This window comes from Aulostomus chinensis, chromosome 5 (assembly GCF_037954235.1).
Source record: "Aulostomus chinensis isolate RoL2024-O1b breed Wild chromosome 5, RoL_Achi_v1.0, whole genome shotgun sequence".
Taxonomy (NCBI): domain Eukaryota; kingdom Metazoa; phylum Chordata; class Actinopteri; order Syngnathiformes; family Aulostomidae; genus Aulostomus; species Aulostomus chinensis.
In genome coordinates, this window is record NC_141324.1 from 22377487 (window position 1) to 22390741 (window position 13255).

At 41.4% G+C, this 13255-nt stretch overlaps 2 protein-coding genes across 6 annotated transcripts in view; one reads left to right on the forward strand and one right to left on the reverse strand.

The window, feature by feature from the left end:
- The window catches only part of dnai4 (dynein axonemal intermediate chain 4), a 7981-nt gene extending 6019 nt beyond the window's left edge, over positions 1-1962 (forward strand). For 3 of the 4 annotated variants that reach the window (XM_086203915.1, XM_086203916.1, XM_086203917.1), the window contains exon 17: positions 4-220. In XM_086203915.1, coding sequence (XP_086060041.1) covers positions 4-48 — 45 coding nt within the window. In that variant the 3' untranslated portion in view covers positions 49-220. Of the gene's footprint in view, positions 1-3; positions 221-504 lie in introns of those variants that run through there. The other variant, XR_015115845.1, reaches the window with a different exon arrangement.
- LOC147261738 (dual specificity protein phosphatase CDC14AB-like) lies at positions 129-7815 on the reverse strand. 2 transcript variants are annotated; one of them, XM_086203927.1, is made up of 14 exons: positions 7365-7815; positions 6483-6573; positions 4599-4674; positions 4423-4515; positions 4245-4324; positions 3970-4036; positions 3750-3812; positions 3522-3609; positions 3194-3424; positions 2951-3089; positions 2057-2261; positions 1236-1324; positions 736-876; positions 129-579 (listed from the first exon to the last, which is right to left on the reverse strand). In XM_086203927.1, exons 1-14 carry the CDS (start codon positions 7408-7410, stop codon positions 531-533), a joined length of 1458 nt encoding a protein of 485 aa, XP_086060053.1. In that variant the 5' UTR covers positions 7411-7815; the 3' UTR covers positions 129-530. The 2 variants fall into 2 exon arrangements, with proteins under 2 accessions (XP_086060053.1, XP_086060054.1); XM_086203928.1 differs by lacking the exon at positions 736-876.
- Between the last annotated feature and the right edge of the window lie 5440 nt (positions 7816-13255).

Here is a 13255-nt window from a genome sequence, read left to right on the forward strand (position 1 = left end):
CAGGCACATGTTCTGGAGAGCATCATCCACTCGGCAGTGTCCAAATAGCCCCAAGACAAATACAAACATGGACAAAAGTCATATCATCTAACATCAACACAAGAGAGGGTTCAATCACATTTCACACTTTTATTTTTAATGTTTATTGGATGTTCAAAAAGAGGAGTCTTTGATATACAAACTGCTTCCTTTGTATGAAATAAATATGATATTCTACTGATGTGATGGCTTGATAAAGGGTAAAGTGAATCATTTTCTCATTAGATCACACATCAAATTTAGTTGCATTAATAGATCACATTAATGGCCTATTAATAAGTAACATAGACTTTGCTAGTTCTATTCTGTGGTTACATGTTGGTTAAGGTGACTGATTTAAATGTTACCCTCTATACATCAAGTGTGTCATTACAGTGCAGGTAACTCGTCAGACACTTGAAGGACGACAAGACGTTTAAGGCGTAGACGACCGCTGCATATTGACGTATGTGGTTTTCCCCTCAGGGTGTCAGCAGCAGGGTCCCTGAGTGTCAATGAGTGACAGCTGGCCTGCTGGTGAACAGACTGAGGCTGAAGGGACTGAAAGACAAACATGGACAGAAGAGGTTGAGGGGTGAGCTTTTTATTGATTTAGAGAGGGAAGTGTTTTTCTGGATGTGTTCTTGTAAGTGAGTAACAGTATCTCAGCTCACTACCCGGGATTTTACTAAAAGGAGCAACCTAGAGGACATTCACCTCTTGATCTGTGCAGCGGAGGATGAGGAGCTTCGTAGCAGCTTTTTAGCCGAGGAGGAAGAGGAGGAGAAGGAGAGTGGGACTTTAGCAGACTTAGGAGGAGGGAGGATGGAGCAGTGAGAAGCTTTGGACAAGTTCGCCCTGATAAAGAAGCATAAAAAAAAAAATCAACACAAGAACTATTATTCGGTCATATGTCTCAAGATTTTAAAGTATGAGCCCTTTTCTGTGTCTCGGATGTGATTTAATTAAGTGTGCGCACACACACACACACACGTACTTTTATCTTGGTGAGGACCTTCACTGATATGCCGTCCTTAGCCCCTCACCCTAACAGTCACAATCCCAACCCTAAAACCGAGTCTTGACCTTTGTAATGTCCTTTGAGGACATTTTAGCTGGTCCTCATGTCCTCAATCTGTTGGTTAAATACTTTTTTTTTTTTTGGTCCTCACTCAGTTACAAATACAAGCAAAAAACCCACACTATATGTAGTGTACCTTGAGGAGGATGAGGAGGATCGAGGTGGCCGGTTTCCCTTCAACGCTCTCAGTTTGTCTCCCTGAGTTAGACAGGGTTCGTTGCAGTTCTACACACACACACACACACACACACACACACACACACACACAGATAGACAGTATAATCAGTGTGCCAAAACATCAAGGTCCTGAATAACTGTATGACGTCATTTTCTAACCGTAGAAATTGAGACATAAGACCATAAAAGATTTGTAGTTTGAAGGATGAAGAGGGAAGACTGTCAGTTCAAGGCATTTTAATATGAAAACAGTTCCAACACTCCATGAAAGGAACACAAGGTTTGACAAATACATGTCTTCAGACGCAAGACTGCTTTGAACAGAAATGTTTCAGCATGCAGCAACAGTTCCCATTCATGACCAAACTGATGGATGGTTTGATAAACCAGGACGGTCATTAAAGTTGTAATTAATTTTTCTAGTCAACACGAGGTGTTAATGACAAGTTAGTGGTTTCTAATTCAACACTAACTGACAATTTGATCACCGCTCTGGGGTTTACACACAAATGTCAGACAAAGACATTGAGTAAGCACTGATCTCTTGTTTGAGTCACCTAAAAAAAGTGTGCAAGTATTTATTTCATTTATTTATTATAATTTGCTTCATAAGTTATGCAGATCATTACATCTTCTGCTGTGTGGAGCTCAGTCCAGACCATCAGCCATCTTATTTTTACAAGTTGTTCATTAGTGCTTGTTGACTGCCAGGTTGACTGCTGTTACAGCAATGTTCCTGTAGGTGGCAGCAGAGGGTCATAGAAACAGGTAGAACCTCACCTCTTCCACAATGTGTGATTTGTAGAGTGTGGAGTTGATTGACAGGTCGTCCATGCTGGAAAGCAGCTGAGACATGGCTTCCTGTTTCCCCCCCTCGGAATCCAGCCTGGCTGGCCGCCGCTGCTGCTGTAGACGCTGCAGTCGACTAAGTCGCTGCTGCTTAGAGCGATGGACGTCACCCTGGACCCACAGACTGTGCTGGTTCCTGCTCTCTCACAAACAAACACACACACACACACACACACACACACGCACACTCTGAATTTACCTCAGTCATCTAAATGACGCAAAGATCTCACCATTCTGTTTTTCTTCCAACCTGCTCATGCCCCCAAAAAGCACTACAAATTGACCTCAAAATAATGGGATTTATTTCCCATTGGAACTTACAGATCATGGCAGTCTTACTAATTATTGCCAATTAGTGTGTAACTCCCTCTGTAAGATGAAATCATGCCAGGTGGAGCCACACAACTAGGAAAGAAAGACCTGTTGTATGAGAAAGAAGACTAAACTTTAAAAAAAAAAAAATCTGTATGATTAAATAAAAAGCCTCTTCTCAATCATGCTGACTCACTGTGACTTTTTAAGAATCATATTTATCATTAGGTCAACTTGAATTATCCCACCAAGCATCATCATCATCTTTAAATAAAATGCTTCTTCTCCAAACTAATAAACAATTCCATCTTAACCTGAGTTGCTTTTTTTGTTTATTGTTTTACTTTAAAAAAGGTCAATTTTGAGATAGCAACTCTCCAACCAGTCAGGAGGAGGAGTCTATGTTTCACACTGGACCAAAAACAACAGAAAGACCAGCAGATCAGCAATGACATAACCACATTACTCAATACAACCAGCCAGTCCACCATTTGGAGACTGACTGTCACTCACCCCAGTAAGAAATTCTGCTGGGGGCCAATAACAGATCCAGGCCGGCAGATTCGTATCCAGGCGACTGCCTCAGCCGCACTGAACTGGAAGTGCTTCATCAGGTAGCAGGCAATCAGGGTGCCCGTGCGGCCCAAACCAGCTAGAATAAGAGAGTGTATTAGAAGTTAAAAGAGGTTTACAGCTTGTCTTGATGCTAGTTACTTATTCCGTCTGCGCGAAACCAATAAAGACATCCCCTCTCACCTTTACAGTGCACCGCCACAGCTCCATCTGTACTTTCACACACATGCAGGAAGCGTCTGACGATGAGGTTGGAGGGTGTGGTCCCGTCCAGGAAGAAGAGATCATGGTGCTCAAATCCTGCATCCTCAAACCGCCTGCCATCGTACAACTTCCTGTTCAGGCGAACCACCGCTTTGATGTTTTTTTTGTTGAAGTATGAGAAGTATGCCTCTGGTGCATGGAGAGGATAACCTGGAGGAGCAACCCAGAAAAAAAAAAATATCATGGTGTGTTGTAATTATTTAAATCAGCTTCAATACATTCAATTCAGTGAACAAAACAGACTCACCATTCTCGATCTTACTTCGGGGATGAGGGCTGCTGAAGGCCAGAATCTTTCCTGGAATGACCCAGTTCATATCCCCGTTCTCAACTCGCTAACAACCGAAACAGAAGGAGCCTCAGTGTGTGACAGGCAGTCAAACCGTGTTCTGTCAGACATGTGCGCATGTGACTTGTTCAACATTTTAGGACTTGTACGTGAAGCTGTGCGGGGCCTAGTTGTTCGTGTCATCACCTCATAATGCTCGTATTCCTCAACACTGAAGCTTTCAAAGTTCAGGAAACCATGGTATGAAGCCTAGAGGAGAGCATGAGAAGAGTTACGTAACGTCAGCACCTCAGTTGGAGTCTCTGCTCTCACAAGGCTTGAGGATGACAAGTTAATCAAAGCAGGTGTTGTGAATGAAGTTACAAAACTGAATCAATTAGCCCACGATGGGTCCGGATGAGTTCACCTTTTGTATTCCTTGAAGGCAGTCGAAGATGGTGAGGTTGAAGGAGCTCTCTCCCACCGCTGCATCCCTATGACACCCACACACACACACACACACACACACACACACACACACACACACACACACACACATCCAAATTACATTATGTTCACTTCAAGCCACACAGTCATGCAAGTTTGCATTTTGACATACAATGTTTTCTCTTGCTGTATTTTGGACCCAAGAAGAATGCAGTCCGGGCCCAGAAAACCATGAAGGTCTGAATGTGTTCTCACCTGAATGGCAGGTAGCCTGAGTTGTTTCCTGAGCTCAGAGTCCTGTAAGATTCTTCTGGACTTCTTTTCAAATAGAGGACCTGAGGCATGTAGCAGAGGTTATACTGAATCACTCAGAAAGCACAGACATGTGATGATGGTTGAAGGGAAGGACTGATAGTCAAACAAAGATATTTACAGCATAGGCGCTGATGAGAAGAGCAGCGTTAGCTCTCTTCTTCTGGTCATAAGTGGTGTAGTGGATCACTTTCTTTCTAGACAAGGTGAAGGACTGAAGAGAGAACACAAAGTTAACAACCTGTGCAGATATTATTTTTTTACTCTACATTACCGCAGAATCCTTCCCTGTGTTACCTTAAGCTTCTTGTTGAGTTTGCAGCAGTATCTGTACAGCATGGCCAGGTTGAGAGGCCCGAAATCAGCATAGAAACTTCAACACAGAGACACACACACGTCATCTATTTATTCTGTGGTTCCTCCCGTGTCACAGATATTTACAATACCCTCAAGTCTGCTCTTGGAAATCAAGTCTGTCCTTTTATTCTCCTACTTATTATAGCTAAGAATGTAGGTAAATAAGTAGATATGTATGGCTACAGGTATGTGGATGTATACGTGTTTTTACAAGTATATCAATAAGGTATACATAGAAGGAAAAATGAACAAATGAATTTATAATTTGTAAAATATACACATCTGGTGATAAATTATGTACCCTATTCTGTAAATGAGACAACTCAATTTTTTAGCTGAATTTGCAAGAAAAAATTCCTATTAAAATATTTTAAAAACTATGGTGTTTTTTTTTTCAAAAGCAAAGAAAATGGAAGTATACATGTTTAGATAAAAAGGAATTCATTTAGGAGGTTTTAGTTTGTATTTGTACATTCAAAACAAACTTAAATTTAAATCTTGTGTGTGTGTGTGTGTGTGAGAGAGAGAGAGAGAGAGAGAGAGAGAGAGAGAGAGAGAGAATGCAGTTGGGACATTTTCAGAAAAGTAAACTTTACCCTGAATAACGGTTAAAAGATACTGTTTTTTAGACACTGACAAGTGTCAAGTTAAATACACACCAGTATCACTGAAGTCAGAAATGACATCTTGGTCAAGGCTGACTGCCAGAGCCGCATGTCGACGCCACCTCCTGTGTTTTCCAGGTCAAACCCAATGATCCCGTCTGAATGGCGTCATCCAGTATTTGTCCTAAATCCCTGTCCATCATGAGGTCACAGTCGATGATCTCATCTTGACCTATATCTGGTGGTGGGCAGCAGGATCTTTCTGTCACACTCTTTTTTTCGACTGTTGAGTTTTAGTTCTGGATTTTCAGTTTTGGATTTTGTGTCTGTTCATGATTGTCCTTGATCGGTTTCTTGTCTTTTGATAAGATCTTTTGTCAGTTCCTATTTTAGTCTGAAATGTAGTTCACTCCTGTGTCCTTTCTGGTTTTACATCCCGTCGTTGTCTGGTTCCCACCTTTTTTGATTTACCTGCGTCTCGTTTCTTAATCGGTCCTAATCACCCACAGCTTAGTTCCCAGCATTTTTATCCAGTCAGTTCCTTCTCTGGCCTCGTGTTCTACCACCTGGTTGTCTGTCACTGTCTGATCATCACCATCTCATCATTTAACCTCTGTATGTTTCCACTAACTGGCACCTGCCAATCAATTCCTCCACAGAAACAAAACAAAATACCATTGTTCATAGAGGTGCACCCCTGAAAGACCCTCCCACGATCCACCCGTTGATGTGGCGTTGTGAATGGGCTGAATGGTGATGACATTGTCCATGAAGTGTGATCGGTCAGTGGGCGGGGCTTGTGTATGCTTTGGCCCCATATCTCACCTCTTGGCCTGCTCCTCCTCAGCTCGTTCCTTTTACCTGTCGTGATCTTGCTGTTCTCAATATGTAGTTTCAGTGATTAATTTCCAGTTATTTTTTTAAATGACGTTTTCTGTTTTTGTTTATTATTAAAACATCACCAGGTCTGCCCGCCTCCACCTTCCTCCCCTTCATCTTATGAAATTACATTTCATAAATTAAAACTATGGTAATGCGAAGATGCATTGTAAAAGTATGAGTATATGATTTTATTTATTTTTTGGCCTCCAAACATTAATGCATAAAAAAATCACAAGTAAACACCAACTACTCATGGCTGACAGTGGTGCACGGATGCCCCCCCCCCCCCCCCCCAACCAGCTGCAGGGGGCCCACGTTACCGCGACGCAGCTCTTACCTCTCGTACACCAGCTCCTCATCTGTGGTGAAGTAGTGCTTGTTGGCTGTGTTCTTCGGTTTGACCCGCAGAGTAGAAAAGTACAGCCGATCTGTCGCAGACAAAACACACACACCGGCACCAAAACATCTTGTCACATTCGTGCGTTTATTTACCGTCTTATTGTTAATTAAATCATCATAATGATTTTCATTCCAGCCCTGCTAACAAGAGCAGCAGCCTTGTTGCACCAACAATGTAATCTGCTGAGTCACGAACACAATATTAATAATTTGGCAATGGAAACATTGCTTTGATGTTTCTAATGATGACGATGACGGACAGGAACCATCATAGCGTTCTGAAACAGGAGGCAGAGTTTAAACCTATCAGGTTCTTCTAACCAATGTGTTGATGACAGAAATGATGGGCTTCAATTTGGGGGGGTTGGAGGGGTGGTTTATGGATTCCATGCTTTCAGGGCTTATTTAATGAAATTAGCTTCTGTTTACCCGGACAGGCAATTACAATGGAGTATTATCAACATGATTAGAGTGTCTATGTTCAAGTAACAGTGTTTGATTCCTTCTGGGATTGGTAGATGTCCTAATCTGACATGTTACTGGGATTGTACCATTTGGGAAACCTGGCACATCCTAAAACTCACTTACCGGTATATCTATCCTTGAGTCTGAGTCTTATTGTAACAAATCAGTGATTAATAGACATGACTGTGCCCACTTTAGTAACTTTTGTTTATTCCAAATTGGTATAGCGTGTAGCATATAAAACCCTCTATAAAAGGGTGTGCTATCACGTTAAGAGTTCGTTTTTTTTATATATAGCCATCCTATAACTCTCCATGACTGATGAGTAAATATAACAAATTCAGTTTTAACTTACCTTTGATGAATTCAGAAGCACCAGACAACTCATCGTCTTCTGCCATCTGATCAAACTAACACAGGCTGCCTCCTGTTAGGGGTAGTTAATTCACTTCTAGTCTAGAAACAGAAGACACTGTATGGCGCTTTAATTTAATGATGATTTATCCTTAATATCCCTGTTTCTGTGTGAAATATAATAATCCAGATCCAGGATTGTTGGTCTTATTCCAAACTGCAGCAACACATCCATGTTCCCAGTTCACTTTATGTACATTTCAAAAATCAAAAACACTCGGAACCACAGCAGATGCCTGTAGACTCTTGACCTGGACAGTTTCCTGCAGTTGGTTGGTTTAGATTAAAACATTTCCCAGAAAATTCCAAAGGGACGCACCAAGAGCCAGAGCAGTTCATAATCCTCTGGTCTAAACATGGACAGTCTCTCTCTCTCTCTCTCTCTCTCTCTCACACACACACACACACACACACACACTGATCTGTGTGTAAGCGATGGAGTTATTCCTGGTCTTGGCTTCACCTGCTCTAGTTAGAGCCTATTAGACCTCAGATTAAGAGATAAAGGCCTGAGCAGGGTCACATCTGAGGACACGGGCAGCATGAACATGACATGATGACACACAATTATTACAAATGGACATTTTCAACAAGCAATAATAGCTGACAACACAGGGGATCCCAGGCATATTTGTTCTCACGCGTGGAGCGGAACTAAACTCAGGGAGCTTAAACATATCTGAGACTGCGGTCGTGTTTTGTCAGACCCCTGATGTGATGCTGCCCTCTGATGTTTGTTTGGATTATTACATCAGCATTAGCCAAGTGATGCTATTTGCCAGATTCATAAAAAATGAATATGCACAGCAGCAAAAGAGTAGGGAACATAAAGGCCATTTAAAAAAAATTAAACATAAATATGGAATCATTCAACTTAAATATTATAACACTGTAATATAAATCTAGTCATTCATTCTATTATTGTTTTATACACACAACAAAATTACTACACTTGAGTTTTTGCTCTCATTTTTCAGACTTCTTGTTAGCACACAAAGGGTTTCTCTCTCACTAATCTGTTAAAATCCTCATTGGTGAACATTTCACCTTTGACCAGGTGGTCCTGAAACCCTGCATCAGGGGAATCGGGGGAATCCTGATTTAGTATGAAGGAAAGTGTTGAGTTTTATTTTGCGCAAACATTCTAAAAATTATAAATTCATATTGCAATAAAAAGTAGTTGGTGTTCCTCAGTTCTGTGCGTGGGAGGAGTGTTTGTGCTGTACCCTGCTCATGCTGACATGACATTACATGGAGAGGTAAGACTCAAACGGAGCGGCGCAGCACAAACAAAATCAAGTGCATTGTAATGTCATTATATGGATCTGACTGTTTTGTTCTCAGCTGAGTTGCTGAAGTAGGTTATTTAGAGTTTATATAGTGTCTTGTTATTGCTTTCCTGTGTACAACACAGTAGTTAGAGGGTTTATTTTTTTGGTACTTGATCGCTTATTTTTTCCTGTGCTTACATGTCACACGCATCACATGGACAAAGAGAAGTACTCATCAGTAAAACTTTGGTCAGACGGTGAGGACACTAGACCAGCGTTCGTCCTGTAAACAGAGCTAATGTGCCTAGAGTAGAAGGCGTCAACATCTGCAGCACACAATCATTCACACTTCAAGCATCCTCCTGCTGATGTCCAGCTAATGTCCATAAATGACCACATAAACAACACAGCCATGACCCCTCCCTGCAAAGCATCGAAGAGTTTATTAATGTGAGGGGATTTGGAACTGAATGTTCCTTTAAAAAGAAAAAAAATGTTCTCAGATTTGTTAGATCATATGCAAATTCTATCCGCTGCAAATCACTGGTGACCAGTGTGAAAACGTCACCAAACCAAAAAATGTTCCTGACAGGATCAGCTGGAGAAGAAGGAAACAAATGGAGCATCAGCTGTGGGCCTAGCCCAGTCTCAAGGGCAAAGGGGGGACGATCCCGGTGTGTGTGTGTGTGTGTGTGTGTGTGTGTGTGTGTGTGTGTGTGTGTGTGTTGGGGGGGGGGGGGCTGGGGGCGGCTGTTGCATCGGTCTGCATGGTGACGTCAACCCGCCCCAGCCTTTTGAAGCGCTCTCCTGTGCGTAATCGAGCGCCTGCCCGCCCGTCTGCACTGTCCGGGAGGATGAATCCAAACACTTCGGTTCACAAAAGCGTCTAGAATATTGAACCAAATGAAACCACTCTGAAGGAAGAGGACACTGACGAAAGACTGCGGCTCAGCGAAGGGGAATTGAGTTGTATTTTTTTGGTCCTCCATCCGAAATTTGTGCCGTGCAGAGGTGAGGAGAGGAGAAGAGAGGAGGCGTCAGGATGAATCCTGGAGGAGAATGCGACAAGAGGACGAGCATCCCTCTCTCTGTCTCGCTCTCTCTCTCTCTATGTCTCTCTCTCTCTCTGCAGACATCGACGCTCTTCAGATCATTTCTGTTATTTCTCTGTGTTATTCCAGACTAATGTGTCCTGGATGTTTTTTTGCCTTCTATTTCTAATTCCTCTCTCCGTGGAATGGAATGTGTAGTAGTGTTTTGTTAGGCAGGATGTGCTTGCTGAGGCCCTGCTGGTCCGGCGCGTCTGTGCTAACGCTGCATGGCCTGGACTGTACATGTGTGTCTGGATATTGTGACCCTGTGACATCTACGTTGATTGTCACGCAGGGTCGATGTAAATGACGTTACTGCTGTGCTTGTATATTTTTTCTACTCCCAACAGTTTATTTCGCAAATATAACGTCACTATTTTGACGAGATCACTTCACTCTGTACGCTATTTATTCACGGGAAAAGGAAAGCGCTGGCATTGGGCAACAACACTGTAAAAAAAAAAAAAAAAGGAAGACAGGCCTTCAAGCTCCCTTTTCCTCTTTATCACCTCCATCAAACGATCCACGTGCACCGTTTTCCATCTTTGTAGATTCCCATCAAATCTATTCTGAGCCCTCTTTAGATCCCAGTGCAATCTGGTTGTGTCCTCTAATCATGCCTGTTTCATGTCCTTCACATGTAATGAAAGAAACCTCTTTATGTTTATATTCTCTGTTTTCTCTGACTTGTAAATGCTGAATTTGCAAAACATTTGGTGGTATATTACACGATCAGCAGAAATGTGTGTGTACGTGTGTGTGACCTTAAGACATTTCCTGCAAAGGAGCCTGTTTCAGAATGATCACACCGAGAAGTGCTTTTGTCTTTCATCGATGCCTCGTGGAGCTGTGATACAGAAAGGCTGATTCAGGTCTTAGAAATGTGGATATTCACTTGACAGTTTGTTGTTAAAAATGATGCGCTGCAGCGTTCACCCCCTGGTCCTCGTGGGTTTGGGCAGCTTCTCTCAGTGTTCACAGTGGACCTTGATTTCAAATCAGTCAATTAAGGCACGCGGTGAATGCCAAGAGAGATGCCTCACAGCTCCAGAGATGATGAAATTTCGAGGAGAATGTTCATCAGTAGTTGTGTTAATGTCACTCGCTGGGGCTGCAGGTCTTTTAACAGGTTTGTTTATTGTGCCTTTAAAATTTGTAACATGTAAACTTAATGTGTCTTTCTACATTTGACATGTTCAGCTGTTGAATGTCAATAAAACAAAAGCTTTTGAGAATCACATGTTCTGCTGTTTAGTGGTCAAATTTATAATGCTTGAACTTCATTGACTGTTACAAAACCTATTTGGTATCTACCTTTAAAAAAAGTGTAATAAAAACAACAAAAAAAACAAAGCAAAACATCACACTCACAAAACACTGTAAAATAATCTTTGTCAATGTAAGAGGAGATAGGTTGTTTCTGGTGTTCCCAAGATCTGAAGACTGAAATGAACTCTGCTGGAGAACCATCATGATGTGATGCGCCTTGACAGAACATGCTGACCTGTGCTCTTCTGTATATATATATATATATATATATATATATATATATATATATATATATATATGTGTGTGTGTGTGTGTGTGTGTGTGTGTGTGTGTGTAAATGCTGCTTGAGAGACAATGCACCTGAGCAGATTGTAGAGGATATAACAGTCCCGCACTGATGTCGATCTCACTGCAGATTTTCTCTCTTAAAGGAGGCTGTGCAGGTTATCAACATCTACTGTATCAACAGAGCAGAGTCAGCCTGCCTGCTAGGGGGTGGGAGGGGTGGGGGTGGGGGGGAGACTCCATACTCTATGCTCCATTAGGGGCTTCATGGGAGATCATGAGATATTGTTCTATGTCTATTTCCTGTGTCTGTAAATACATTTACATGTTGCATAAATATAAGTATGCTGTGGTAATATTTAAGGGTTCAATAAAGTATTTCTACTTGTGTAGGAACCAGTGTCAAAGCTACATCAATACCCATGACTCCTTACACACAAAGCTGCTTCCTGTAATGGGTCTGATTGGTGGACAGCATCATGTGAGGGAGGATGGTGGCGAAACAGAAAAAAAAACAACAAAGAAAATTGATTGAAATTCACAAACATTTATTTGTCCCTGCATCATATTTGTTTTTCATTTTGGTTTGTTACATTAAAAGTTTTATGACTTGTATTCACAGTAATAAAATGGCAGAGAAATATGAACTAAGTCCAAGGTCATTTATGGATCCCACTTCTGCCATCTGCTGGACAAAATGTGAACATGAATATCTAAGTTTATTGCTCGGGTGTAAGATTACACATGCATAATGGGAAGAAATGTTATTTCAGATCCGTCACATGCACCTCGCGTCAAACAATTTCATCAAACCTTTTTTCCACACAGTCTTTACTTGGAAGCTCTCAGTGAAATCAAGCACATGAGTTCTCATCTTGTGTCTCTATTCCAGCGAGTGTCTGCTGAAAGATATTGGCGCCTTCAAAATATTTCTCAAGCCAGACGAATACACCTGGCTGGAAAACCTGCCATTTCTCTCCATTTCTAAAAACAATCCCCCTTTAATCATAAAAATGTCACAAACACATGCTCCTTTCACAGTCTTTGACCCTGAAGCACAATTATTCCCCTCACAGATGTTACATGAACAATGGAGATTTTTAAATAAACACGAATCATCCAATGAATCTATCTGGATGATCAGCTCTTCAATTTTAGCAGTACACTGACAAATATTCTGAACTTCTGGACAAGTATGATATTGTTTTACCACCAAAGCAAGTTTTTGATGTAATTCCTTTTGTTTTTGTCATATTTAAAAACTCTGTAGCTCCTGTTTTTATATCATATTACTTCATGACCTCTGGATCCTGTTGGGCCGATATATTTCTCCTCAGTTGAACTATAATAAATGTAATATGAATCCTTTATTCTTCCAGTGGAATAATTTTATGTCAGACATGGACTGGAAGAAAATCTGGTACATATCTTATTTGATTTCTAGGAATTTGATTTAGTGTAGGTTTTTTTTTTTTCAATTGGGTTCAACATTTACATGATTTATTTTGGAATTTTGGTCTCTGTCTCTCTTTATTTTGGGGCTATATATACTATAAATATACTTTATAACAGATATATTGATTCTGAATCATCCCCCATTGAGAAAATACATTGTTTGTTTTTCCAGGGGACCTGTGCACAGGGCAGGATATGACAGATTATGGTCACTCAGTCAGTCACTGGGGGGAGCCAGCCGATGAAGCATTGTCAGTGCAATGTCAGCGATGATGACATCCACCCAGATGTTGTCTCAGGCAGAATGACAGAGATGACAGGATGATGGAACAAGTTATAGCGTGCACGCAAGAAAATCTCAGAGAGACAATAAGAGCAAAAGGCAAAAACCTTATTCTCCAAAGAAGAAGAAGAAGAAGAAGTAGTGCTGAGTTTGAAGTCTGGGGTTGAAGGGGGTCTGG